Raw genomic sequence first — 26,167 nt, forward strand, 5'->3', positions numbered from 1 at the left:
ACAATGGGTCTGGTAGCTGGTCCTTGACTCTCTTTGCTTTTTCTTCCTTTCAGAACATTTTCCGTTTTCTACCTTTTCCCATATCGATCTCAATTACATTCGAGCGTCTTGTTTACTATGCATTTCAGAGTGCGCGGTTACCCATCTCATCTGGTCGTGATTTTTGTCATCCTAGCATTCCGGTTACAAGGTTTCTCGGGTCTTGTGTGTTTTGTTCGAGTGTGCAATGGAGTGAAATAAAGAAAGATTTATGGTATAAATCAAATAAACTCTTGGTTGAATCTGGCCTAAGATATCTTGTCTTTTCTCTCTTGGCCAGCAGAACGAACCGTTAGCCTTCGTAAAACTTCATGACTGAGTACATCAGAACCAGACTGAAATATACTTGTACATGATAATTTGATACAGGCGCAGGTGTTGAGTTGGCTCAAATGGGTTCAACGGTCTCTAAGATACATGGCATTGGAATCGAGAATGAAGAAAAATCCGACAATGATATTGCTGACAACAAACAGAAATAGGGTAAAAGGGAAATAAAGCTAAAGAAGTATGTAGGTAAAAAGTAAGGAATCAAGCCATCCTAACTATATGAGTCCATTTTGCTCCTCCCCAAGTCTCAAATAAAAAATAACTGGACTCTCATATAGCACATATCACATTATCTCCATCTATGCCTCCTCAGCCTCAGTCTCAGCTTCAGTCTCAGCAGTTCCATTCGTCGTACTCTCCGCATTGCCCCCTTCATCCGTCTCAACGTCAATAAGCGATTCTGACGACGGCGGTTCGGTAGCAGGGGCAGCGGCACCTCCTTCCTTCTCGATACGGATGTATTCATCCCACTCGGGGAAGAGGTCGTCATCTGTAGCGACGCCCTCGGGAGCGCCGGGTGGAACACCGACTAGGCGCGAGATCTTAGACTTCCCGCCCTGCTCGAGAGACTCCTTCCATTGAGCCACGAGCTTGGGTGCCCGCGAAGGCTTGTAGGTCTGAGCGAAGAGGACGGATTCCGCGAGACGGCCGGTCTGCATGAGGAGGTCGATGCTGCCGTCGACGTCACCGAGGGTCCAGAGGGTGGAGAAGGCGACGTTGTGCAGGCCGGCTTCGGAGGCTTGCTGGGCGAGTGCCTTGAGGCCTTCGCGGTTGCCGCTGGCGGTGTGCAGGAGGAGGAGGGAGCCGAGGTCTTTGGCGTTGGTGAAGCATTCCTGGGCAAGGGAGAGGTTCCAGCTTGCTAGCGCAGTGTCGCCGACTGTCTTCCATTTGTGCTCGACGTTGGATTCGCGGGCGATCTCGAGGGCGGTTTCAAGGTCGCTGAGCGAGAGAGCGAGGTCGAAGCGGTGCTCTGGGTCCGTGGCGACTTCGAGTGCCATCTCCTTGTAGCCTTGGCCTTCGAGGAAGCGGGCTACCTTGTTCATCTGGTCCTGGGGGATGTCCGTGAGCAGCTCCGCTGCCTGATCCATATCTCCACGCAGCACCAGGGTCTGGTATTCAACCATGCCAAGCGACAAGCCGAAGGACACGGCGTTAACGTCCTTGTCGGCAAGGTAGATTCTACCATCACGAGGCAGATAACCCAGAAGGTACATGGCTTGGTCGAAGTGGGAAATCGTGTAGGTCTGGTCACCGACCAGGTAGTTCAGGCGGTTTGTTGTGTTCGTGTAGATGAAGCAATCCCCAACCCATTGACCTGTTTGAACAGAGTCATTGATGTCGGTGACGACCTCGAATGCAGATTCAACACCATCCTCATCCACTTCGCCTTCGTTCAATGCGTTGACATAGTTTTCTCTCGAGAATCGGAGAACGTAGAAGCTATCCTCACAGGCAAGAGTCACCAATTCTCCAGATTCAGACCAGTAGACCTATTAAGCAATATGTCAGTGCGCGAGGTCATATGACATGGGAGGAGAGGCATGAACTTACGCCCTTTGGTTCGACTTCAATGCGACGGACCAAGTTTCCAGTCTCCCAGTCGAACAGACCAATGCCTCCCTGGCCCTTCACACCAAGGAGAACACCGTCTGAGAGACCCTCCGCCTGGAAACCAACATCAAGACCACCACTCACTTCCTTGAAGTTCTTGAAGATCTTTACGCTGGTTGGCGATTCGCGGATGGCATAGTCATTGCTGTTGTCCTTGGACCCCCACGCGAAATCGAGGGCTTGCCCGAAGGCCTTGTTTCTCCAGGCAAGCGCTGTGTAGATGATGTACTCTCCGTCACCACAGACAGACACAAACCGCCCGTTCGGGGAGTGCGACAATGTCTGCGGGTAGACCTCACAAGATCCCAGATCTTTCGTGGACAGAGAGAGGGGTGAGCCATCCTTGACAGTGGGATCGCCACCCTTGATAACAGTCGACACCACTTCATTGTGCTTGGCCCAGATGACCTTTCCAGAACTGTCCATCGAAACGGCAGGCTCTTCTCTGCCCATCTTGACCACCACAGCACCATCATCGAAACCCATGGCGATACCCTGCCTACCACGCTGGTACGAGACACACCAAGCTCGTTCTAGCCCATAACTCAGCGACTGCTCCAGTCGGTATGTGTTGGCATGCCAGATTTTGATTGTTCCATCTTCGGAACCGGAGATGATCACAGGGAGTTCGGGGTGGTAGCAGGCGAAAGAGACGTTACTCGTGTGTCCTTCGAGAGTCGCAATTAGTGCCTTCGTTGTGTAGTCCCAGACCTTAACGGTCTTATCGTCCGATGTGGTGAGGAGGTAGGGCTTGTCAGCCTGCGGATAGTAGTCGACATGGTTTACACCCTTAGTCTCGTGGGCTTCGAGGGTGAAGTTGGCGTGAGGCGAGCCAAGGCTCCAGATCTTCACCGTCCGGTCCAAACATGCAGAGGCGAATGTGTTGGTGTCCTTCGGGTTGATGGACAAGCCCATCACATAATGACTGTGGCCCTCGAAGACCTGAACGCATTTCCAGCCTCTCTCCCAATCCCAGAGCTTGATTGTCATGTCATCGGATGCGGTCAAAACGAAAGGTTGAGTGGGGTGGACGACGATAGATCGAATGTAGTCGGGATGAGCCTCGAACGACGTGATCTTCTCGGACGTATTGTAGTTGTAAACACGGAGCTGGAAGTCGTCCGAACCGCAAACAATCCAGTTCTTGCGGGCAATGAAGCGTCCAGCTCGTACGGGGACATCGGTGAGTTCGAAGGTTTTAACAATGGACTATGAAAAGAGCTAATTGTCAGTTGTGTCCTCTGCTAGCAATGTCATTATGTTAGAAACTTACCTGAGTCTCGTAGGACCAGATGTATACGTGACCTGTTATTCAATTAGCGCATTGAACCCAAAGCCATTATCGGCAACTTGAACGTACCGCTATATAATGTCGTCAGGATCTAGATCACAGTTAGCACCAAACAAGACAAAGCAAGGTTATAGGTACTCACCCATGGCTCCGTAGGGTGGAAATCAATGCCCTTTACCCGCTCCGAGCGGGCAAAGAGTTGTCTCTGTACGTTACAACGTCAGCAACGGTATTCAATGCAATTCCAGCCACATATCGCATGCTCCTGTCCAGCATGGAGTATAACTTCTGTCCCAGGACTTCTCACCTTGACATCTAAGCGCATATTGAACTATTGTTGGCAGAGAGATGTCTGCGGCGTCGGGGAAGGCCTGCTGCGAAAACGGAGGGGAAATCAGGCCACGAGCCGCTCAAAACAGCCCAGCCCGAGGATACAATTAGAGGGTTCGTCTGGAGAGGGTGTTCGGTCGGGACTATTGAAAGGAGATCACCGGACAGGCAATGGCAAAGAGCAGTAAAGTAGAATTATTCTAAGTAGTGACTGGCGACGCTCAGGGACGATGTGTCCACAAAGGAGACGGAATCCCGCCTAGCGATGGTGGGCTCACCGCCTGCGGTTCTGGGCATCTATGTAACTACATACAAGTATTGGGAGATGGAGATGAATTGAACGACCTGATGATTTGACAGGAGTATGAAATTGATTGAGCGTAGTTTAATGAAGTATAATCCTGGGGACAGTATTGCAACAAGGCTTCAGTTTACCCGGAGACGATAGACCCTACACTACGACAGTTCTGTAGCCAGGAGCAAATGGCAGGCAGGCAATTGAATGAATAAATCTTCTTTTTTTTTTTTGTGTGTGTCATAGTATAAGTGTCACAAAGGTGTCTCTCTTCGAACTCGTGGGCTAATAAATACAAATGTCGTAGTTGAACAAAACCGAATTATGGCGTTTACTCCCGCTCAAAATAGCTCCACTGGCCAGGGCTGGGCTTCTCCTCAAGCTCTTCCCACCTAAAATAAATGTTAGCAAATGCCCAAAGACATTGAATGGCAACCCAGGTTGACCGTCAAAGGACTTACGCTTCCGACTTGTAGATATGGTCGACGAGCTTCAGCTCACCCTCGGCAACCTGGATAACTTCCTCAATGAGACCGGCCCCGATCTGGTTCTCAATCTCGGAAACCCTGATGTGAAGGAAGGATTAGTACGCATTTCTCTCTCATAGAACGGCTCAATTTGACGCAATTGAATGGCAAACATACTGGTCTGCTTCAAGAGCGGGTTCAGCCTCCCACTTCATAGTTTCGTTATAGAAATCGGACTCGTGAGCCTCCTTGGTAGACTCTTCCATCAAATTTTCCCATTGCGCTTCCTGGGCCGCGGTACGAGCGGGGCCTTCGGTCGCCGTCTCGACGGAGTCACCATTCCACTCCTCTCCACGGGGGTTCTCGCTTCCGTCGCTTTGCTGAGAGGCAGCGTACTGTCCGTTTTTCAAAAGGAGACTGGCGAATCGCTCAGGCTCAGTGCCCACGGTCTTCTTCACACGCTCCAACCATTGCTCAAAACCGGGCGGCTTCGTCGACTCGACAATCTGCAGGCGTTGGCGGGTCAATGCCTCGGTGGACTGGCGGTAGACGGACGACTCAGGGAAATGCTGCAGCTTTTCAAGAACGCTCTGGTAAAGGAAGATCAAAGTCGGGCGAGGGCTGGGGTGGGTGAGGAGGCCGGTCAACCCGGTGGGAGCAAACGGCTCCAAGTACCGGGGCTTGACGTTGGCCAACAACCGGAGTGTCGATCTCATCCTGAGAATTGTATGTTGTGTATTAAGACCCGACAGGCGTGGGTGACCGGGTCAATTAAAGATGACGATGTACTCTCGATCTGATTAATGCGATTATCCGCGCCCTGAGAGGACGAAAGGTTGAGGTTCCGCCCCGGAGGCGGAGAAACAAAGTCTCCAGCAATTCGCCTTTGTTAGGGGGCAACTACATACAGCACTCATCTTCAACAACAATCCCCATTCGGGTTCGACCACTTTTCTACAGTATCTCAAGTTATTCGCCGGATCGTGGGTCGTGCACATCTTTGTGCAGCAAATCCGCGGTCGCTGCTGTTCCACATACGCTGACAGCAGTTGCGCCGCATTTCAAGACTGCCACATATGACACTACGCCTGTAAATCGACTCGTCTTGCCCTTCGTTCACCTTATACGCATATTTCCGATTACCGATCCTTTCCTTACGTTGATCTCCCAAGGTTGTGAACCTTGAAACCGCAGCCAGCATGAAACCCTCGACGCTGGTGTGGTCGCTTCTCTCCCTCGTTTCGATTCCCTCGACTTTCGCTGCCGCTCCGGAGGAATCTGAGCATCGTCTGGTAAAAAGAGCCGGCTCGGAGAAAGATGCGAAATCTAGTTCGACTACCTTCAATGGCGTTGAAGTCCCTCCGATGAGGGAGTTGACACCGGACACCTTCCAGGATTTAACGAAGGAGGGTTACTGGTTTGTCAAGCATTTCTCCCCATCTTGTCCTCATTGTACCAAGATCGCCCCAACGTGGCAAACGCTCTACGAATTTTACTATGTGAGTTGAGAGATCATCAAGGTCTTACAGTGGTTGTCTAATCGTTCCCCTAGGCATCAAATCCGTTATCGTCGTCCTCGTCCAAAAGCCCCGACACGCAGTCCTTGAATTCCTTCCAGAAATTCTATGATTTCCACTTCGCATCTATGAACTGTCTTGCCTACGCGGATCTGTGCTCGGAATTGGATGTTGGATACTTCCCCTTGTTTGCGCTGTACCACAATGGAAAGTTGATGGAAAAGTATGAGGGCCCGAAGGACATGAAGGGCATGAGTGAGTTCGTGGAGGAGAAACTGGAACTGATCCGGCCGGGGTCTCGACCTGTGGAAGGCGTCAAACTTCCCGAACCCGGCGAGAAGAAGGTCAATCCTAAGGTTGAGCCTGAAGTTCCAGCCGCCAAGGACAAGAACCCAGAGGGCGGTGCTAAGGCTGGCGAGAAGCACAATGAAAAGGCTGCACAGTTGGCCTCTTCGGGCAAGAAGAAATCGAAGCCGAAGTCGGCGGCTCCTGCGAACCCTCAAGGCATCTCGGTCCCGCTTAGCGCCGAAAGCTTCCAGAAGCTGGTTACGACTACGCAGGACCCCTGGTTCATCAAGTTCTACGCTCCATGGTGTGGCCACTGTCAGGCGCTCGCACCCGCGTGGGGCCAGATGGGTAGAGAAATGCAGCATGTTCTCAATATTGGTGAAGTGAACTGCGATGCGGAGCCCAGACTTTGCAAGGATGCTCATGTGAACGCTTTCCCGACCATGTACTTTTTCCGCGGAGGTGAGAGGGTCGAGTACAATGGACTGCGTGGCCTCGGTGACTTGGTGAACTACGCCAAGAGAGCGGTCGACATCGGATCCGGCGTCCAGGACGTTGATGCGGTCGCTTTCCAGGAGTTGGAGGAAAAGGAGGAAGTCATCTTCCTTTACTTCTACGACCACGCAACAACATCGGAAGACTTTGAAGCTCTGGAACGCCTGACCCTCAGCTTGATTGGACATGCACGGATCGTGAAGACCAATAGTGCTGCTCTGGCCGAGAGATTCAAGATTTCGACCTGGCCTCGTCTTCTCGTGGTGCGAGATGGCCGCCCGAATTATTACAATGTCTTGGCTCCGAAAGACATGAGAGACTTCCGACAGGTTCTCAACTGGATGAGTAGCGTATGGCTGCCCATTGTCCCAGAACTGACTGCATCGAACGCCCGTGAAGTCATGGCCGGCAAGTACGTGGTGCTTGGTATCCTGAGCCGGAGACGCTCCGACGACTTCATCCTTGGCAAGAGGGAGCTGAAAAACGCAGCCCACGAATGGATGGATAAGCAGACTCAATTGTTCCAATTGGAACGAAAGGAACTTCGGGATACAAAACAGCTTCGTATTGAGGAGGCTGACGACCGTGAGGACCAACGTGCGTTGCGAGCCGCGAAGAACATGCGTATCACCATCCGTGAGGATGACAAGAAGCAAGTCGGGTTCGCCTGGGTCGATGGTGACTTCTGGGAGCGTTGGCTGCGGACTACGTATGGAATTGACGTGGAGAATGGCGAACGAGTTATCATCAATGACGAAGATGTGAGTATCTTTCACAAAACCGAAGGAGATGGCTGATACTAACCCGTGCTTCCTAGAACCGACGCTACTGGGACACCTCATCCAGTGGAGCTACCATCATGGCCTCGCGTACTTCGATTCTTGAGACCATCCCTCTTGTCATTGCCAACCCACCGAAGCTTACCCCCAAGTCCACCGTTGGCACCGTGGAGTCTGCATTCTTCTCTACGCGCTCCTTTATCACCAACCACCCCATTATATTCGTCATATTGTTGACCATATCCATCGCCGCGATAATGTTCGCGGCCCGAGGAAGGGGGTCACGGCGCGGTTCTCGGGGTGGAATCATTGGTGCCGGTGGTAGCAGCGGTGGTGGATTCTTCCAACTTGAAGGAAAGGAAGGTCTGCTCAATGGGGGCACTACCGGAAAAGTCGATTAAACAGGAGCGTCAGGGATTTGTATGGATATCTTTTGTTCTCATTTCTTTTTTCTTCTTTCGTTTCTCTTGACTTTTTGGGCTTCTATTGATTTTATTATACGTTCAAGGGATATCTTTGATATTATTGACCTTTTCTAGGTCTGGGAATGGTGTTGGGTATGCGGTGTCGTAGATTAATGTCATTCAGCAAAGAACTAGCACTCAAACACTGTGTATACAGCTTCAATCTTCTTAACAACATTTTGTATAGTTACTTGGAGATCGCAAATGCAACGCATCTGATTTGACCGTTCGGGTAATAGCACGTGACTTCGGTTTCCAAAACACTGATTGGTTGTCGATCGGAGCCTCCCGGTTTTCGTTTCGCCCGCAACCATCATTCGTTCTGCCGCTGTTGTCCCAGACTCAATTCTCGCTCTGCGTGTCTCGAGCTGCTAGATAAGATGGTATGTACTTTCCTTCTGATTTCTATCAGCCCCATGCGTTTCTCTATATCGGCGGTCGGCCCCAGGAGGAACGAGGAGGGGCCCTGGGCTCGACGTTGGAATCGCGTCATGCTCCGACTGACCGACGGACTGCGGATTGGAGATGCTGGACTAGAGTGAAGTATTTTGATAGATTGCTAATTATTGCTCCGGTTTATAGTTCTCGCAAACCGTTAGCCGTGCTGCGGCCTTCTCCGGTCGTATTGGTCCCAAGTGAGATATCCCCGATCCGGCAATTGGTTTTGGTTTGGTTTGGGTTGGTGGGATATATGGTTTGGCACAATTGGCATAGCAGACACCATGCTACCCGAGCTGTGCGTGTCATTGGACTACGGACTGGCGCATGGAGGACTTTAAAATCGCAATATAGGCAAATAGGGGACTAACGACAAGCGATGCAGGTACTACACTCCCACCCACTTCCACGGCCTTGATGCTGGCCACGCCACCAGATAGTGAGTTTTCGAAGCCGATAATCAAGAGTTCCTCGTCTTTAAATAGGTTGCTAATGTGGAATAGCGGTGGTATTGTCAGTACCTTCGGTGTTGCGGCTGGTATCGGTGCTCTCTTCTTCTTCGGCGAGGTTCCCCGTGTACGCCGGGATATCCTCCAGCAGTTCCCCTTCTTCGACCAGTACTATGACCGGAGACTTGCTCCTGAGGACAACGTAAGTTCCTGCCTTCATGCATATTATATAGTGAGAATGTTTGCTGACGTGATCCAGCCGTTCTAAATGCGTTTAATCGGTCTTGTCCGCAGTCGAGTGTTGGCCGCGGACGGTAAGGGACGGCTTGTACTACTGTAGAATAGTGATGGAATTCGAGAGTTCATAGACAACACCCAATCAGTTGTTCTCTTCATATCTTCCTTGCCTAGGCTGTTCTAGCTTTATTAGGCAGGTTTAGCCTGTGCATACGTATTGTCTGGGGTTAATGTATCCGTGTTTTAATGATTGGTTGGTGGAGGCTTATCAAGATAAGATGCATAGGCTCCAAAAGCCGAATCCTCTTCGACGATCATCTGAGGGCTTCAGTCTCTCGGAAGCAGAGTTATAACTTCCATTATCAGTAAGCAACATGACTTGTAATAGTAGCATGGATCCATGGCAAAATATAGTTTCTGCGTCTTATATAGTGGAACGCTACTCGGTACTTTGTAAACGATTATGGCTACACAGTTGAGTCTGAGGATCTAAGTTGGAGTAACCATCACACCTGGACGCATTTATACATACTTCGGAATCAACCGTTCCAACCGATGATCGTCAATCACCTCGAAGAGTAGGGAGCAGACAATGCGCATTCCGATGCGAGATACCCAACCCTGCATCTGGGGAAATGATTCCGCACTGCAGATACTCGTTATCGCTTCCATGCAAAGGATTAATGTAGGCAGATAGGATGTCTACATAAGTCTGATATCGTGTAACCCATGATCGTTTGGTTTGGATTGTAAGATTTCATATGTTATATTAAGCTGGGCTGCAGCTGCTTTTCCTTTAGTGCATTCTTTACCCTTGCATTTATACACGAGAGAAAGGAAAAGAGGAGAAAAGATGAAAATGCCCAATGAAACCAAGCAGGCCTCTGTATCCACCAGTGTTGACGGACATACAACCCCTACAGCAGTCACTACAATCTTGGCAGATGACGATGTCCCGAGTACGTCTACAGGGGGCGCAGACGAGCAGGTCATTGTGGCGTTGGGGTATAAGCAGGAATTCAAGCGGGAGTTTTCACTATGGACGACATTTTGTGTGAGTTTTGCGGTGTTGGGGCTGTTGCCGTCGTTTGGGAGTACGTTGGCTTATGGTATGTTCTCTATATGGTGTCTGGATGTGATTGGGTATGGCTGATGGCTGATGGTTGGTGGTTGTAGGAATGGGATATGCTGGCACGGCGGGAATGGTCTGGGGATGGATTATTGCCATGGTTTTCATCCAGTGTATTGCCATGGCTATGGCGGAGCTTTGCTCGGCGATGCCTACTAGGTATGATCACCAGCCCTATCAAGGATAGTGAGAGCTGACTGGCATAGTGGCGGACTGTACTATGCAGCAGCAGTCCTAGCACCACCCGGATACGGACCATTCGCAGCGTGGATTGTCGGTTGGTCGAACTGGATCGGACAGGTCACGGCCGCACCATCAGTGAACTATTCCCTAGCGGCGATGATTCTGGCTGCGGTATCAATCGAGAACCCAGACTATAAACCGACGGCGTGGCAGACGTTTCTGCTGACAGCGTTGCTATTGGCCATACACGCGGGCATCAGCAGCATGCCAACACGTTGGATAGCACAGTTCAACTCGTATGGTTCGACGTTTAACCTGCTAGCCCTGGTTTCCGTCTTGATTGCGATACCCGTGCAGATAGCCACGGATAACAGCGACAAGAGGCCATGGGGGTTCAATCCCTCATCCGACGTCTGGGGTAACATAAACAACCGCACCGACTGGCCCGATGGTATCGCAGTGCTAATGACCTTCGTCGGTGTCATCTGGACAATGGCGGGTTACGACTCCCCTTTCCATTTAAGTGAAGAGTGCTCGAATGCCAGCATCGCCGCACCACGCGCCATCGTAATGACTTCTGCCATAGGCGGGTTGTTAGGCTGGCTCCTCCAACTCGTTGTCGCATACACGGTCCACGACATCGAAGCCGTAATGAGCTCCTCGCTAGGCCAACCTTGGGCCTCGTACCTGCTCCAAGTCCTCCCCCGCAAAACAGCAATCGCCCTCCTCTCCCTAACCATCATCTGCGGTTTCTCAATGGGCCAGGGCTGCATGGTCGCCGCATCACGAGTAACATACGCCTACGCACGAGACGACTGCTTCCCCCTCTCACGCATCTGGAAGCGTGTGAACACAAAAACCCAAACCCCCGTCAACGCAGTCCTCCTCAACGCCTCTCTCGGAGTCCTAATGAGCCTCCTCATGCTAGCAGGCTCAGTGGCCATTGGCGCACTCTTCAGCATCGGCGCAATCGCCCAGTTCGTCGCATTTGGGATTCCCATCGCCATCCGCGTGCTCTGTGTAGGTGATAGGTTCCGACGGGGTCCGTGGAATTTGGGACCTGCGTGGTTGGGGAGGACGATTGGTGGGGTTGGGGTGAGCTTTGTGGTGTTGATGGTGCCTATTTTGTGTCTGCCTCAGGTTCGGGGGGAGCGGTTGACGCCGCAGTTGATGAATTGGACGTGTTTGGTTTATGGGGGGCCGATGTTAGGGGTTGTGGTTTGGTGGGTTATGGATGCGAGGAGGTGGTTTAAGGGGCCGAAGGTGAATGTTGAGCATGTTTATGAGGAGGGTGGTGAGTTGGCAAGTGGTAGCTATACAGAGTGATTGGGTTCTGAGTGAATTAGCATCTTGTTTGTGAGCGTAGATCAATGGAAATATTGACTATCAATATATTTCCCATGATATACAATGCATATATTTGCATATATTTGCAGCGATTATAGTGCATCTGAACAAAGAATATCTGTAGTTGTCCTGGTATGTGGTTCACCCCGTACTCCGCTCATCTCTTACTCGATGGTATCCATAAATGGGGCAGTTTTCTAGAAGGAGTGGACCAGCTCCATCGGCTTGGACGGTACATCTGATAACCTAGTGTTGTCGAGCACTTTACTTGAACATCTACAGGTTCGTATACCTACACTGCACCCCGTACTCTACAAGAAGCTTTGTGCTCTCTATCGGCATATCAAGCTCACATTTGCCGATGCATAGAATGACTAGCAAGGTTTAGCTTCCGGTGGTCCGTAGAATAATTGAGTATCGACACGCAGGCGATGAACAGGAAGAGGTACTTGCATCTTTACGAGAACTCTACTCTGTACTAGTACTCTGTACGAATACGCGTGCTATTTCAGATGGTAGTAGAGCTTGAGTAGGTACCTTGAGTACGGACGAATGCTTGTGCTTTGATATCCAGGAGATTGGTAAGTTTGGGCTGATCCAGGACCGTGGTTGTACTCTGAGCGTCCATAATTAGAACAAAAGCAGTGATTTTTTACATCCCAGGCACCCTGAAAAGCACTCAATTTTCAATAAAACCAACGTACAAACACTTTATGCCTCAACTTTGCTGATAGCTACTTAATGCTATCATGCTATGTTCACAAAATCATAAGTGAACACAATGTACGTGTATACAACTACAGTCCGTAACAGTGTAATTTGCAAAACGCCGTAACCGCTGACAAACCAAAGTACCAGCGGGTGGCGTGCTAGTCCCACTTGCCCTGTTCTGCGACATTCCCATTGGTCGAATGAGAACCTGAAACCGGCTCCTCGGCGGGAATCCGGGCTCGAAGCAGGAATGGAAACATCGAGTGGGCGTGCCGGAGAAGTCGCCTGCCCGGGTAAAACTGCCGAGGAATTGCCGTGAGTCGGTGTGTACCCTTGAGAGCAGAGTACCGATAGTGGTGCACAAGTATCTTGTAAAGATGATTAAAAAATAAATTAAAAAAAGTAAAGAGAATAGTTGATTGGAATTGGTGCTCTTTTTATTTCGATAATTCTCCTAAATATGTGCATACTATGTAATGTAAAACGCATCGGACAATTCTGCAGCCGGTACCTACCGAATGCGGCCGCCGGGATCGGATAGACAGCTGTACATACGGAGTACATCGGAGTACGAGTATCCCGGACTATCGCTGTACGGCAGATACGTACACTCGATGTACATCCGTACTTGTACTCCGAGTGCATGTTTGTCCTAGACGGTGAACATTCCAGGGGTCCTGCAATGCTTCTTCACCTTAAATATGCTTAGTATGTATAGTCGATCGGACAAGTGCAACGGTCCACAATGGAAGCGGGAGAAGCTCTGGAAAATGGTGGGGATGAGCTAATCTGGTATGTAGGTACGAAGCACTTGTACTGAGTAGTTAAAGTACTTATTATCGGAGCTGACCGTGGCGAGACATATAGCGATGGGCTGATATGTCTGAGTGATCTATCATTTTATCCTGAATGCATCTTCTTTGCATGTATATATCTCTCTCGCCTCGTGATATATATAGGCAGCATATTTCTATCGCGACCGGCAAAAGTACCCCTTTGTCTAGACCGTGCAGGGGTCTGCTTATCCTTGCACAAAGGATTATACCTACAGTATGAAGTCCGTACTCTGTACGGAGTACCCGTACTTCTTAATTGTACCTGATCTATGGGGATAATCACCTGTATACGGAGTAGGTACACTGGAGTACCGTCTATGGAGACCTCCACATCGATAACCTTGATAAGATGACATGTGGGATGTGGATTATTTTGTTTCCAAGAACCTCTGGCGGGCCTTGCGGAGAAGATCTTGACTAAAGACTCCATATTCACTTTGAATTTGATATCTACTCTGTGGTAGAATAAAGAACTCTATAAAATAGCCTTCAAATAAAGTAACTGGATGCGGATACGGACATGTACAACTCACGCTGGGTTCGGACACGTAACTGTACGAGTACATGTAGCTGCATTTCTCTTTGAGACTAATTAGGATACATTCCTTTGCTGCTGCAGAATTCGCAGATACATTTACGTATTGGCAAATCCGTGATAATTAACGCCGTGTACAGAGTATCAAATCTCATACTCTGTACAGAATCATAAGTACAGACCTGGAGTTCTCTACGAGCAGCTCTAATTCTACCGGCTCGACCGGCACTGTCCCGTGACCTGTCTCCGAGGCCCCAGCCGATCTTCACCCGATCCATCCAATCGCTTCCCACCGACACCGCTGCCGTATGTATGTACTGTAATGAACTGTGTATTTTTAAACAAAGGCCTCGATATTTTACCACACCCGTCGCTCTTTCCCTCACCATTTCCCGTTTCTGATCTGTTGCTCTCGTGTATTTTTCTCTTTTGCCTCCCCCGAATTTTTTTTTTTTCTATTCTTTTCTTTTTTGCCGCTCCTCCCCGCCCCTCTCCCCTTCGAATTTTCTCTTCTCTCTTCTCTCTTTTCTCTCAATCTTTTCTTTTCCTTTTGAAACTTCAATCTGAATCTGTCTGGCAATTATTTTATTGTGTTGTTATACGTGATCGACTCTCAGCCATTGCCCAATTCCACTCCCCTGCCCGTACCAGCAACAGCAATTTGACCTGACTGGACTCGACGTGGTGCGTTGACCCACTGCTCCGCCGCCTTTTCCCAGTCAGTTTCTGGTGTGTGTGGATACTCAAGGAAAAAAAACACAACGTGCGGATAAAACTCAACGTTCCCACTTCGTCCCTCACAGCTTGTTGTTATTCACACACAACCTGCCTTTTGCCCTTATTCCCTGTCGTCCTTTTTTCTTTTCTTTTCAGATCCACCACGGGATCTCGTGTTGCTCGACTGCCCGCGTCAAAATACACTCAAAGATCAATTGATCAATTGCTGAAAAAAGACCAAGAAAAGTTGTCGGATCTGAACGCGGTTCCATCGGAAAACGCTCTTTTTGTTTTTTTCTGTTTTTCTTCGCTTCACGATCAATGATCCCGATACCGTGAACAACTTCCCCTCCCCTCAGCCCTATCTATTCAACACAACCCTCACCACTTTCTTTTCTTTTCTTCTTTTTCTTCTCTCTTTTTCTTTTTTTTTTTTTTTTTTTTCGGATTTTTTTGTGACAAAAGAAAGAAATCATGGACCCTCGTTCGCATCCGTCGAGACCTCCCTCCACCAGTTTGCCCCAGGGCTCCACGCCGCTGTCCTCCACTCCTATCTCCAGTATGCCCATGCCGCAGTACACCATGCAGCATCATTATCCTGTCTCTCAGCCCCAGACTTTGCCGCCGCTGCAGCCGCATCATAGTCAATCCCCGGCTCCTCACTCTTACATGGGCCAGCCGCCGTACCGTCCCGACCTGTCTAGGTTCCCGGCATCTTCCCACGATGTCTACGCGTCTTCCGCCGCGCCTATCATGCCGCATACCACCGCCGTTGGCAGCCTGCCTCCCTCGTCCTTTCTCTCCCACCCCAATCCTCAGGCTCAGCAGGCTCAACAACCGTCGCAACACTACCCCCCGCCGCATAGCGTGCTGCCTCCGGCCTCTTCTGCCCAGAGCTATCCCCAGCCAATTGCTCCGGCACCCCCGCGCGATCGCCGTACAGACTATTCCGGCCTCCCCTCGGGTGCCTTTAGCTACCCGGATGGCAAGACTGCTACTACTCCCTGGGTGAACCAGGATCCCGTGGCTAGTGCCAATGGTGGCTCGCCTTACGCTCCTAAGGACTCCCCGCGCACCCAGGTGGTTGGTTCCCAGGGTCGTCGCGGTATCCTCCCCAGCGTTCCCGGACGGGCCACTCCTGTCGCCACCAATACCGTCAATGGGTCTGCCAAAAACACCACGATTCCCGCCAAGGATGCCGATGGGAAATTTCCCTGCCCTCACTGCAACAAGACCTACTTGCACGCGAAGCATCTCAAGCGTCATCTGTTGAGACGTGAGTACTTTTCTGCATTGCCATTGATTCCTTCAAGCTAACGAGGTATAAAGACACGGGTGATCGTCCGTACATGTGTGTGCTTTGCCGGGACACATTCTCGCGCAGTGATATCTTGAAGCGTCACTTCCAGAAGTGTTCCTTGCGACGCGGTAACCCCACGGGTGCCACTCACTTGTCGCACCCCCAGGCCCATTTAAAGCGGTCGCAGGCCGCCAATGCCACCAAACCTATTCAGGATGAAGTCAGTACTACCGCCCCGACCCCCACCACGGGCGTTGCAGGTACGACATTCGGCGAGGGTGCTCCTGCTGCCGCTGGCGTCGCCGCAGCCTCCGTGAATGGCCACGGGCTGGCTAACACGGGCCACCCTGCAACGGGATTTCCGGAACAGCAGTCGCCTCAACCACAATCGCACCACCAGCAGCAGCAGCAGCAGCAACCACAGCCACCTCTGGGCTTTACGATGTCGTCGGTCAACGGGATGAACCATGGTCCTACGGAAGACGCGTTCCCCGCTGGCCAACCGCATCCGCGAGCTTGGATGGCTGCCCCCAAGCAGAATCCGTACCTCATGCAGCCTGGTCCCAATCACTCCATCAGCCAGCAGCTGAATGTTGACCGTCACTCCTTTGAGCAGGTAAATTCCCCGATCGCCCAAGATCCTAATAAGCGCCCGGTAATGCCGGGTGCCACTCATACTGGCGAAATTGACTGGACCTCGATGTTTCAGCCCGGTACCTCCGATGGTTACATGAACCCCGTGTTCCCCCAGTCCATGGCATCCGGTCAGGACTCGATTCACGCCCATGTTGATGCCGACCGCAAGTACTATCCCGCCACTACCGGTCCCCAGGAGGGCGCTGGTATGAATGGTCTTTACCTTGCCTCGACCACTTTGAGCGGTGATGGTACGTCTTTTTCCATGACCAAACTACCTGGCCGTTACTAACTTGATTGCAGGAACCGTTCAGCCTGCTAGACAATGAACTGGGAATTGTGACACACCTCAGCTTAACTGACCTGTCGATGGAGAAACTGGGAGAACTCAACATACTTTTTTTTTTTTTTTTTTTTTTGAATGCTGATCAAAACGACATTTTATTTTATCTATATGCATCTTGTTCTAACGGTTTTTTGTCTTCAGGGCTCTCCAAGATTTTTTACTGGGCTAACCATTGGGAATACTTGAGAATTGCCTGGCGTTTGTTATCCCTTTTCCATCTGTGATCTCGATTCTGTCGGGACTAAAATCAATATGGGGTTGATACGACAAGATCTACGTGCTACTATTCCAACGCGGCGTTCTCGATCTGGGGATTTGTCTTTGACTGTTTTTTCTCCCTTCTCCCCATCGTGGTCCTGATGTGTCCGTCCCGGGTTGTCACGAACAACTATTTCTCTATCATATTCTTCTGATCAGCATTTTCTACGCGAGTTGAACGACGCGGTTGATTTCGAATTGGGTTGATCCTATTTCTTTTTCTTGTTACTTTCTCTTCTCCCAACCATTATGAGTGGGTAGATGGGCTGGTGTGTGTCTTGTCTGTCTCTGTGGTTTATCCGGCGTCCAAACATAGACCTGGGCATGTGTTTTCTTTTCTTCTGGACAAGAAACCTCGAGGGAAGGATTGTTGAGTTGTGGTTTTTTTTTTTTTTTTTTTTTTTTGATTGTTGATTGTTTTTTCTCTTTTCCTTCGCATGCCTTCTCTCGAGGAAAATGAGTTTCTGTTTTATTTTTCATTTGATCTGCGGGCGTTTGATATTGTTTTTATTGCCATTCATCAAAACTTGTAAGTAGATTCGACAGAGTGCATTTCTCTGCACGGGACATATGACAGCAGCCGAGAGGCTTTATCTTGATTTCCAGTGTACATACTGCATTAATTACTATAACTATATAACTCATTATTGTATTCTCCGTCCACGTGCTGGAGTAAGCATTTGTTTCCCCACTTTTGATTGGCCCCCGGCGGCGATCGGGAAACCCCGGAGCGGCCTTTTTAATCCTCGTCTGAAGTCATCCCCAGAATCTGAACCCACTCTCATCTTCCCCGGATTCCAGTACTCTACTCTATTCTGTTGAATCTCTCTCATATCTGTAGGACATTTCTCTTAATTTGAAACACTCTCAGTGACACTATGTCCACAAACAGACCCTTCCTGGCCAACTTCCTGGCCGCCTTTCGAGCCCAATCCTCATCCAACTTCAAGGCCTCTTCCTCATCTACCACCGTCTCCTCCACCACACAAAACGCGAGAACTATAGCTACCAAGGCTAGTTCACCTTCACCTAGTCCTTCATCTCCTTCAGCTTCGGGCTCGGCAACAGCAGCAGCAGCAGCCGCCGCCGCCGCATCCGCATCCGCTACAGAACCAGGGTCCTCACCGAACACCACCACAAACCGCTCCTCCTCACCAACAACCGAAACCTACCCATCCTCCTCCTCGCCCATCCCCATCACAAACACCAACGCCAACGCCGCCGCCAACACACCCACAGTCTCAGAGTACCACCAGCGCCGCCGCGGAAGCGACAGTTCCAGCGGCTCCGGAGGGGGTAGCGGCGGCGGAGGATTCCGCGATGCTCTAGGCCCTGAGAAGTGGTATATTGGGGGACGATCGCCGGGTGGGGAGGAGAGGTTTTATCGGTTGGGGATGGTTACGAAGGGGGGTGGGAGATTAGGGGCTATGGCTAGGGTGGGGAGTTTTGATCAGTTGAGTTTGTGAGTGTTGAGCATTTCGCATTTGGATGAGAGTGGATTCGAGGTGTCATTGTTATTTTCGGGTTACATATAATATTTGGGTTGTGGTTTCGGGGTATTTATGAAAGGCATGGCGTGGTGGTGTTTTTGCACTTGCACTTTTTTCTAAAAAAGATATTCAACATTTTGTTTTACTTTGGGCTGTTGCGGGATACGGAGCAATGCCGTGTACATACTGACATACTAAACTAACATTGATGATATGAATGACATGAATAATGACTACCACTACTTAGATAACCTGTTGAGTCACACAATGCACCACACCCCCCATGAGAGGCAAAGCAGAGAAATAAACCTGTCGAATCTTGCGCTCCGGCGAAACGATCCCACGCAGCGTCTCAACAGCCTTTCGATCCCGCTTCTCATCCCCAAACGCAGGCAAAATCAGTCCCCCGTTCACAAAGTAAAAGTTGACATACGTCCCTGCCGCCTCCTCCTGCTCCTTTTCCACCTCCTCCCCACCCTCCTCATCATAATCCCCACCCCAACCCACCAGATCCGGATCCGCCGCCTCAAGCTCCACAACCCTAATCTTCCGTCCCTGCGCGTCCGTCTCCCGTCCCAGAATGTCCTTGATTTCCTTGTAAATCTCCGTTTCCGCCTTCCCGGTCTTCGGATGCGGCTTGTTCTGCACCACAACCCCCGGCTTAATGAACTTCACCTCTCCATCAACATGACAATCCGTGATATCCAACCCCGTCCGCCCAGGGAACCAAATGATCTTGCTAACCCCCAGCAGAGCGCGCAGGTGCGACTCAACAGCCTCCCTAGTGTTGAGAGCACTCGAAGGATTGCGATGCGGACAAATAATCGAACTCTCCGTTGCCAGGAAAGTCCCCTCACCATCAACCTCAAGAGCACCCCCTTCAAGACGAAGCGGCGACACAACCCTTTCCACCTTCGTTCCGTTATCCATCTCCTGCTCATCGAGATCAAACTCCCGTTCCAGGACCCTCTTTGCAAACCGCGCATTCTCCCAGTGCCGATTATCAGGTGCCGCGTAGCCTTTTCTGGAGACTGGTGAGCGCTCATCGGCTTGTCCGTCGGATTCTTGGCCAAGTGGTTCGTTGCGCACGTCTACCTCGCGGAGGTTCTTGCCGCCCCATTCGCAAAAGCCGAAGTCGATGGCGATGCGGCGGGTGGGGTTTGCTTTGTCGAGGACGTAGACTGGGCCTGTGTCGCGGACCCAGGGGTGGTTTGTGGGGGTGAGGTGGAAGGTTATGCGGGAGAGTTGGTATTGTGGTATATCCTGTTCTTTGCCTTTGTCTTTGGTTCTCCGGTTCAGGAGACTGAAGCGCTTTTTGGCTTTCTTGGTTTTGTTGTTGGTATTGGTATCCTCGAGTTTCTGAAACCGTTCATTCAAGATCTGTCTAGCGAGACTTTCATCCTCGGGGCGTATGTACACACGCACAGGTTCAAACTCCGAGATAACAACTGCAAGATCCATGATCTCATTGCGGGTTTGATTGAGCAGGTCCCTTGGCACGGCGTGGGTAGACGGGAAGCCGAGGATGGTGGCTTTGTGGGGAGCCGTTTCGGCTGGGTAGAAGAGGGTCATGTTTGTTGATAAAGTTGATAAAGTTAAAGGTGACGGTGTTGTGTTGGTAGCGGTGGTGAGTAGTTGGTATGATTGGAGGGATAGAGGATGGTTTGGGGGTGGGGTTAGGGGTTTGAATAGAAAGTTGGATGTTGAGATTGGGAGGATGGAACTCAGACTCAAGAGAAAAAGAGAGACTTTGAATGGGAGGCGGGTGTTGCGGATGTTATACATTATGATTAAGATAGAATAAATAGAAAGATGGAAGGTGAAGGGGTCAAGGCGGGTTTATATGCTTTATATAAAATATAAAATATACCGGTTGTACACCCCATCACGACTGCCTGGGAGAAGGGACATGGCATTGCATTATTCAGGTTCATTCGGATTTGGCGTCCAATGGTTATTATTATATTTAATATTTATTGGGATTGGATGTATGGTACCGGGATTTGCCGTCAAGTGCAGATACAGGCAGATATGTACATGCTATTCAACTATCCAACAACCGCTCCTGCTCCTCCTCTTCACTCTCACCCTCACGATCCCCAGTATCCCTATCAGGCTTCCCACTAAGCCATAACATCGGTACAGCCGTAACACCCGCAAGAACACCCAACGACCACGCCGTACTCTTCCACCCAAACCGATACGTCACAAACCCACCCCACAACGGCCCGAGGAACAGACCCGAAAACTGCGCCATAGTCTGGATCCCAAATGCTTGCGCAACAGCGCCCTTCTGGCCGAAGATCCCGGGTTCCGTGCGCTCCATGTCTTCGAGCAATTGTTGTGTTTCGACGAAGAGGGCCGGGACGGCGCTATTGAGGAGGGCGCCGATTATGGTGAGGAGAGTTATGAGGAGGATTTTGTGGGCTGTGTCGTTGTGTTCGACGAGGTAGAGGCAGACTAGGGGTGGGGAGAGGAGGAGGAAGCTCGTGAAGGCTACGATGCGGTTGCCGTGTTTGTCGGAGATGTAGCCTGGTATTTTGTTAGCTGGTTTTCTTGATAGAATGGGAGGATGGCTGTACCGAAGTAAGGCTCGAAAAGGGCTGTGATGGCGGATGGGAGGAATGTCATTCCGGCTTCAAATGGGGTCCAGCCGTATGTCGACTCCACGAAGATGGGAATTGTCTGTAGTCGTTAGTACACCATACATACTTATGAGACAGAGGACGTACCGCATCAAAAGCAGAGAATAGTAATCCCTGCACCAACAAAGCCCACAACGAAATGAGCACCCGCGGCTGCCGGGCAATCTCCAACAGAGCAAACTTGCCCTTGTCCTCTTCAACCCCCGCAGGCTCCCCAGGGAACGTGTGATAACCACCCACAGACGAATGCACATGGCCATTCCCATTCCCATTTTCCTCGTGTTCAGTGCTAATCCACCGCCGCGCCACCTTCTTCTCAACAACCCCCACCCGCATCACCAAATCGACCCCGATAATCGCAAACGCCATCGCAAACACCGCATTATACCCAGCTGCATTATACACCAACCCACCCAGCAACGGTCCAAGTAGGAATCCCAACGTAATCGCAGACCCCAAATACCCAATCGTCTGTCCCAGATTATCAAACTCCACCGCATCGGTCATCAGCGCCAAACCGGCCACGGCAACCATCGCCGTTGCACCGCCCTGGAGTAACCGGGCAACGACGAAGAGCCATACTGTGTGTGCGACGGAGAGCATCCCCATAGATGCACCGAGGAGGATTAGGCCGAGGAAGAAGGGGTATTGACGGGTTCGTGAGACGTCGACTAGGTAACCGAATATAGGGCAGCAGACGAGGGCGACGGCGGCTTCGCACATGAGGAGGACGCTGACCCAGTATTCTCCTGCATCTTGTTAACCACCGTTGTTATTCCTGGTATGTTTCTGGGAAGGTATCGTACGGTCTTTATATGGGACTCCGGCTCGGTCACTCAGCGCGGTTGGCATTACGGGAACGATCTGGGCTTTTTAGTGGCCCAATAAATCAACCATTGAATTTGTGTTTCTGCTCACCATCGCATAGAGAAAGTAATCCTATTCACAGACACCAGTTAGTCTTGTGGCAAGTAGTCGCGTCAATTCCCAGACTTACAGTAAAACACGACATCCACACCGTCGCGATAATAAACCCCGTCGACGATCGAAACCGCAGCATCCACGGAGGATGCGCGTTTTTATTCGTGGCCATATTGGATGTCCTGCTGAATTCTTCAATTCGAGAAGAGATAAAAACGGCGGCGGTGGAAAAAGTTGACGAAAGACGAAGGCGAAAAGCCAATTGCACCGCTTTTCTTTTTCTTTTGACACTTGTCGTGGCAATCAATTCAGCTCATCCTCTCAGCGATCGACAGCTGTGGCTTCTAGCAGGAAACGATCGGATTTGCTTTTGGTTGATCGCGGTGGAACTTTTGTTCGTCATGGCGGCCGAAGAATTAAATTGACGCTGGGGTTCGGATTACTCAGGAATTCAGGCCATAACACCAAGCATTGTCAACAACCTGCATTCAAGAACAGAATGAGAGAATGCATTTACAAGCTAGAGATGAAGGTATCGAAGTCAGTGAGGTCATGGTCCGATAATCAAGGCTCGATAAGCATCCGCCTCGGCGCCGTGAAGACTTGCACGGACACCGAGCTTACAGGGACCTCCAGCCTTCAATCTACGCGCGCGTATCACACTTCCGACGACGGAGTACATCGACATCGAGACCATCCAGCACACAGACCTAACGTCGCTAAATATTTCCCAGTCAGTCCGCTTCGCAATATCTGATCATACAGCACTTCTGTGATGCTGTACGGAGCGAGCACAGAATCCTCATGATGCAACTGAACTCGTTGGTGTCTGCCGTCAGCGACTGGGAAAGAGTAGTTTCCTTGCTCATGAAGCGAAGAATTAATAACTAGTCATGGGTGATGCCTGAATCGCTCCTTAGGGATTTGATGTCTCATGCATTGTGCCCATGCTGCTGCTTGGCTACCCCTGCCCGCCTGCAAAGCTGCATCTGGCTCATCCCACGCTAATAGTACAATCCCTGCGCCGTGCTGAATATGATGTTATTATGCACATATGTTAGCTCAGAGCGCTCCAAGGTCGGTAGCTGCAGTTCGTCATATCTAGCAAACAAACAACTCGGTTTCAGCACTGCATTCCGTATGCATATTCAAGGGACCGGGACATGAGGCTTCTTGTAGCTGCACGGAGTGGCCTCCCTAATAATGCCTCGAATATTCGACTGCGTTTCTCTCGCTGATTCTATTTCCCGGTCATTTTTCACCGGGTTGTATGCTGTGCTCCCTAGTCGTCCAACATTACTGTCTTTCACGTCTCTGACCCATATTTCCACCTCATCTCACGAGGCATTTAAAATTCATCCAACGGTGTGCTGGCATGCTCAATCCAAATGACATGTAGATTCCAATCTGTCCTGAGGCTTCAAGACATGTGGAACCGTTTTGGTGCATTTTGTCGTACTCGGCTCATCATCCGATCACATCTCCCGATGGAAAATGTACACTCGATTGAGTACCATCGAGAACATCACTCAGTTTTCTGGGTTCAGACATCTCATGTAGCGACGAACATATCCCATCGGATCCACAGCGGCAGTGCATCTGAGAGGCCCACCGACTCTCAGTACATTTTCTCGATTCGACCTGTCACCAAACAATCCGAAAAATGACATGATTGGCAACGGAACACAAATCCTCGTGTATTTCGTACTTTCCCTTGTCCGTGCATGAATAGGGGTCCAGGCCTCCACCAAAAAGAAAGTAAACAAAAACGCCATTTTGTTGCACATCCCCCGGCATCCGGCACGTACACTATAACCTGAATAGGGAAGTTCGACAAATCTCACGGCATCAAACCATCACGAGTTGTGTAAATCCATAAGGCAAATAGATTCCAAACCTTCGAAAAAGCCCATACTTGTACACAACATCGCGAGCCAGCCAGTAAAGAACAGCAGAGGGGGGTTCCGTAAACAAGCTCTCAGCTCTGGCGACGATCCTTTGCACCAATGATGCAGCCATTGCTGGCGCGCAGTCTCAGCTCACCACATTTCAGCTCTTTCATTTAAAAATCCACTGTTCTCGCACATAAATTTCAATATGATTCTGTGTTCAGTTTAAGTGCGTTTATGCACCTGGTCCTTTTTCCCAATTCATATAGTATCATTGCTCTTTTTGCATTCGCCTTGAGTTGATTTGATACGCCACATACGTATATTCGACTCCGATGGTCCTCGTTGGTGATAAAATGAAGCTCCCCAGCGCATTCAGTCCAGATGAACTGGCAACGTTCGTCATCCAGGCCCGCCTGGCGCTGTTGGACAATGAATCAGGCAGTGTAGAAGACGACGAACCATTCTTTGTCGCAGATCTGGGGCAGGTATACCAGCAGCATCAACGGTGGACTCGTAGTTTGCCTGCCGTTCGACCATTTTATGGTCCGTATGGCTCCTTCCTATGCTACTTTATTCCTTGAGCGTCGCTAATGGATAAGAAAGCGGTCAAATGTAACCCGGATCCGACACTGCTGGGGTTCCTCGCGGAACTAGGCACTGGATTTGACTGTGCCTCGATTGACGAGTTGAGGAGAGTTCGGAATCTGGGGGTGGATCCATCCCGGATTGTCTTTGCTAATCCATGCAAAGCAGCGTCTGCATTATGTACGGCACGGGATATGGGTGTGACCAGTACGACTTTCGATAACTTGGACGAGCTAGACTCGATCAAACAGTTCATGCCCAATGCTCAGCTGTTTTTAAGGATATATGCCAGTGATGACGATGCGTTGATTCAGTTTGGTGACAAGTTTGGTGCTTCCCCCGAGGCGACGACGGTATTGCTTGAACGAGCCTGGGATCTGGGCCTTGAAGTTGTGGGGCTTAGTTTTCATGTTGGTGGGTTCTGACGCTGCATTCTTGAGAACTCAATGATAGTACGGTGCTAACAGAATGCCCAGGCACCGGAGCAACCAACCATCAGTCATTCGTCGACGCCATGGAAAGAGCAAAGACCGTCTTCGACCAAGCCGCTCGAATCGGGCATCATCTGCAATACCTCGACATAGGCGGTGGATTTCAAGACGCAGGCTTCGAGCGCATGGCATCCAGTATCAAAGAAGCCCTGAAGCTATACATGCCTCCAGAGGTCCGCATAATCGCAGAACCCGGACGGTTCTATGCCCGTAATGCATACACACTGGTCTGCAAAGTTATCTCCCGACGACGCCAGATTGGCAATGACAAGTCCAGCCCGGACATGCTGTATCAGAATGATGGCGTGTACGGCAACTTTATGAACGTCCTGGTGGAGAAAGAGATCATGTGTCCGTCACTTGTAGCACCGGCACTCAGCTTGACAGCCTCTCGAGCGGATTTGTCACGGGAGCACGGAGATCACTGGTATAGCATCTGGGGCCCGACTTGCGACAGTGTAGATTGCGTGACTCGCGAGATGCGGATGGATTCGGAAGTCAAGGTCGGGGATTGGCTGATGTACAAGAACATGGGAGGTGAGTTTTGCATCATCCGAAACGATAAAACCAGGCGATTGACCTGAAACAGCGTATACCATGGCAACCGGCACACGATTCAATGGCTTTGAAGCCCAGCATCCGGTCATATATATCAACAGCGAGTCGCAGACGGGAGACGAGGGGATGCTGCCTCTTGGGATGACGGAATCGGTGATTCAATATGATACACGGTCTGGTCAGCCTGAGATTATGTTCTGTTCAACCTGATTCGTTCTTTGCGTTGTTTTAAGAATGTATGTAATGAATAGCATTTGCAAGGTTCGTAGCGGTTAATATGTCCAAGTTCAAGTCCCGTAAGAGAAGGAACGTAGGCAGATCAGCCCACACTCACATAAAAGAAAAGCAAAAGAGAAACTAGCGAGCAAAGCGACAGACGATATTCAAATACTACTGTCTCTGCTGATAAGAACCAGCTCCTGATAACGAGATAAGAGCTCCGTTGGATACGGCCGTCGTGCGGGCACCGGAGGTTGCCGATGGCCGTGGGATACAAACCGCGTTTCTGCAGACACCGCCCATGCTATAAAAGGCCACGAGTCACTTTTGAAATGTCT

At 50.3% G+C, this 26,167-nt stretch overlaps 11 protein-coding genes across 11 annotated transcripts; 7 read left to right on the forward strand and 4 right to left on the reverse strand.

Annotated features, from left to right (window-relative positions):
• Positions 1 to 668: 668 nt before the first annotated feature.
• ASPGLDRAFT_75618 (coatomer subunit beta') lies at positions 669 to 3,846 on the reverse strand (the record flags this gene model as incomplete). Its single annotated transcript, XM_022549807.1, has 6 exons — positions 3,579 to 3,846; positions 3,414 to 3,476; positions 3,341 to 3,362; positions 3,254 to 3,285; positions 1,921 to 3,189; positions 669 to 1,859 (listed from the first exon to the last, which is right to left on the reverse strand). The coding sequence occupies exons 1-6, from the start codon at positions 3,594 to 3,596 to the stop codon at positions 669 to 671; spliced, it is 2,595 nt and encodes an 864-aa protein (XP_022399130.1). The 5' UTR covers positions 3,597 to 3,846.
• Positions 3,847 to 4,227: 381 nt separating this feature from the next.
• Positions 4,228 to 5,461, reverse strand: ASPGLDRAFT_1495780 (complex I NDUFA5 subunit family protein; the record flags this gene model as incomplete). Its single annotated transcript, XM_022542047.1, has 3 exons — positions 4,541 to 5,461; positions 4,358 to 4,462; positions 4,228 to 4,288 (listed from the first exon to the last, which is right to left on the reverse strand). Exons 1-3 carry the CDS (start codon positions 5,077 to 5,079, stop codon positions 4,228 to 4,230), a joined length of 705 nt encoding a protein of 234 aa, XP_022399131.1. The 5' UTR covers positions 5,080 to 5,461.
• A 101-nt stretch (positions 5,462 to 5,562) lies between these two features.
• Positions 5,563 to 7,843, forward strand: ASPGLDRAFT_130219 (putative disulfide isomerase; the record flags this gene model as incomplete). The annotated part of the gene is made up of 3 exons (XM_022540950.1): positions 5,563 to 5,862; positions 5,916 to 7,424; positions 7,481 to 7,843. The coding sequence occupies 3 exons, from the start codon at positions 5,563 to 5,565 to the stop codon at positions 7,841 to 7,843; spliced, it is 2,172 nt and encodes a 723-aa protein (XP_022399132.1).
• A 682-nt stretch (positions 7,844 to 8,525) lies between these two features.
• ASPGLDRAFT_540907 (cytochrome b-c1 complex subunit 10) lies at positions 8,526 to 9,180 on the forward strand. The gene is made up of 4 exons (XM_022548064.1): positions 8,526 to 8,642; positions 8,730 to 8,783; positions 8,848 to 8,995; positions 9,053 to 9,180. The coding sequence occupies exons 1-4, from the start codon at positions 8,629 to 8,631 to the stop codon at positions 9,059 to 9,061; spliced, it is 225 nt and encodes a 74-aa protein (XP_022399133.1). The 5' UTR covers positions 8,526 to 8,628; the 3' UTR covers positions 9,062 to 9,180.
• A 435-nt stretch (positions 9,181 to 9,615) lies between these two features.
• On the forward strand, positions 9,616 to 11,674 carry ASPGLDRAFT_49225 (amino acid permease). The gene is made up of 3 exons (XM_022547053.1): positions 9,616 to 10,139; positions 10,207 to 10,318; positions 10,366 to 11,674. Exons 1-3 carry the CDS (start codon positions 9,890 to 9,892, stop codon positions 11,666 to 11,668), a joined length of 1,665 nt encoding a protein of 554 aa, XP_022399134.1. The 5' UTR covers positions 9,616 to 9,889; the 3' UTR covers positions 11,669 to 11,674.
• Positions 11,675 to 14,021: 2,347 nt separating this feature from the next.
• ASPGLDRAFT_542432 (uncharacterized protein) lies at positions 14,022 to 14,702 on the forward strand. Its single transcript, XM_022548070.1, has one exon. It carries the CDS (start codon positions 14,094 to 14,096, stop codon positions 14,439 to 14,441), a length of 348 nt encoding a protein of 115 aa, XP_022399135.1. The 5' UTR covers positions 14,022 to 14,093; the 3' UTR covers positions 14,442 to 14,702.
• Positions 14,703 to 14,962: 260 nt separating this feature from the next.
• Positions 14,963 to 16,753, forward strand: ASPGLDRAFT_67900 (uncharacterized protein; the record flags this gene model as incomplete). The annotated part of the gene is made up of 3 exons (XM_022549204.1): positions 14,963 to 15,764; positions 15,818 to 16,675; positions 16,728 to 16,753. 3 exons carry the CDS (start codon positions 14,963 to 14,965, stop codon positions 16,751 to 16,753), a joined length of 1,686 nt encoding a protein of 561 aa, XP_022399136.1.
• A 1,153-nt stretch (positions 16,754 to 17,906) lies between these two features.
• ASPGLDRAFT_37179 (uncharacterized protein) lies at positions 17,907 to 18,494 on the forward strand (the record flags this gene model as incomplete). Its single annotated transcript, XM_022544787.1, has 1 exon — positions 17,907 to 18,494. The coding sequence occupies one exon, from the start codon at positions 17,907 to 17,909 to the stop codon at positions 18,492 to 18,494; it is 588 nt and encodes a 195-aa protein (XP_022399137.1).
• Positions 18,495 to 18,767: 273 nt separating this feature from the next.
• ASPGLDRAFT_102129 (agmatine deiminase family protein) lies at positions 18,768 to 20,150 on the reverse strand (the record flags this gene model as incomplete). Its single annotated transcript, XM_022539424.1, has 3 exons — positions 18,768 to 18,983; positions 19,026 to 19,806; positions 19,885 to 20,150. Coding segments are annotated over 3 exons (1,263 nt in total), but the record flags the coding sequence as incomplete, so codon positions are not given.
• A 412-nt stretch (positions 20,151 to 20,562) lies between these two features.
• ASPGLDRAFT_37181 (MFS transporter) lies at positions 20,563 to 22,256 on the reverse strand (the record flags this gene model as incomplete). Its single annotated transcript, XM_022544788.1, has 6 exons — positions 20,563 to 21,050; positions 21,101 to 21,203; positions 21,251 to 21,912; positions 21,970 to 22,027; positions 22,082 to 22,102; positions 22,161 to 22,256. The coding sequence occupies 6 exons, from the start codon at positions 22,254 to 22,256 to the stop codon at positions 20,563 to 20,565; spliced, it is 1,428 nt and encodes a 475-aa protein (XP_022399139.1).
• A 1,793-nt stretch (positions 22,257 to 24,049) lies between these two features.
• ASPGLDRAFT_49228 (type III PLP-dependent enzyme) lies at positions 24,050 to 25,890 on the forward strand. Its single transcript, XM_022547054.1, has 4 exons — positions 24,050 to 24,519; positions 24,567 to 24,975; positions 25,038 to 25,589; positions 25,642 to 25,890. Exons 1-4 carry the CDS (start codon positions 24,517 to 24,519, stop codon positions 25,818 to 25,820), a joined length of 1,143 nt encoding a protein of 380 aa, XP_022399140.1. The 5' UTR covers positions 24,050 to 24,516; the 3' UTR covers positions 25,821 to 25,890.
• The last annotated feature ends 277 nt before the right edge of the window (positions 25,891 to 26,167 follow it).

This window comes from Aspergillus glaucus (genome assembly GCF_001890805.1).
Source record: "Aspergillus glaucus CBS 516.65 unplaced genomic scaffold ASPGLscaffold_15, whole genome shotgun sequence".
NCBI lineage: Eukaryota > Fungi > Ascomycota > Eurotiomycetes > Eurotiales > Aspergillaceae > Aspergillus > Aspergillus glaucus.

Coding starts and splice junctions, on each gene's coding strand:
- ASPGLDRAFT_542432 (XM_022548070.1), top strand. CDS start 14,094: ATGAACTGTGTATTTTTAAACAAAGGCCTCGATATTTTACCACACCCG.
- ASPGLDRAFT_49225 (XM_022547053.1), top strand. CDS start 9,890: ATGCCCAATGAAACCAAGCAGGCCTCTGTATCCACCAGTGTTGACGGA. Junction 10,140..10,206: donor TGGGAGTACGTTGGCTTATG/GTATGTTCTCTA, acceptor TGGTGGTTGTAG/GAATGGGATATGCTGGCACG. Junction 10,319..10,365: donor TGCTCGGCGATGCCTACTAG/GTATGATCACCA, acceptor TGACTGGCATAG/TGGCGGACTGTACTATGCAG.
- ASPGLDRAFT_49228 (XM_022547054.1), top strand. Junction 24,976..25,037: donor GGGGCTTAGTTTTCATGTTG/GTGGGTTCTGAC, acceptor CAGAATGCCCAG/GCACCGGAGCAACCAACCAT. Junction 25,590..25,641: donor GATGTACAAGAACATGGGAG/GTGAGTTTTGCA, acceptor GACCTGAAACAG/CGTATACCATGGCAACCGGC.
- ASPGLDRAFT_540907 (XM_022548064.1), top strand. Junction 8,784..8,847: donor GCTGGCCACGCCACCAGATA/GTGAGTTTTCGA, acceptor AATGTGGAATAG/CGGTGGTATTGTCAGTACCT.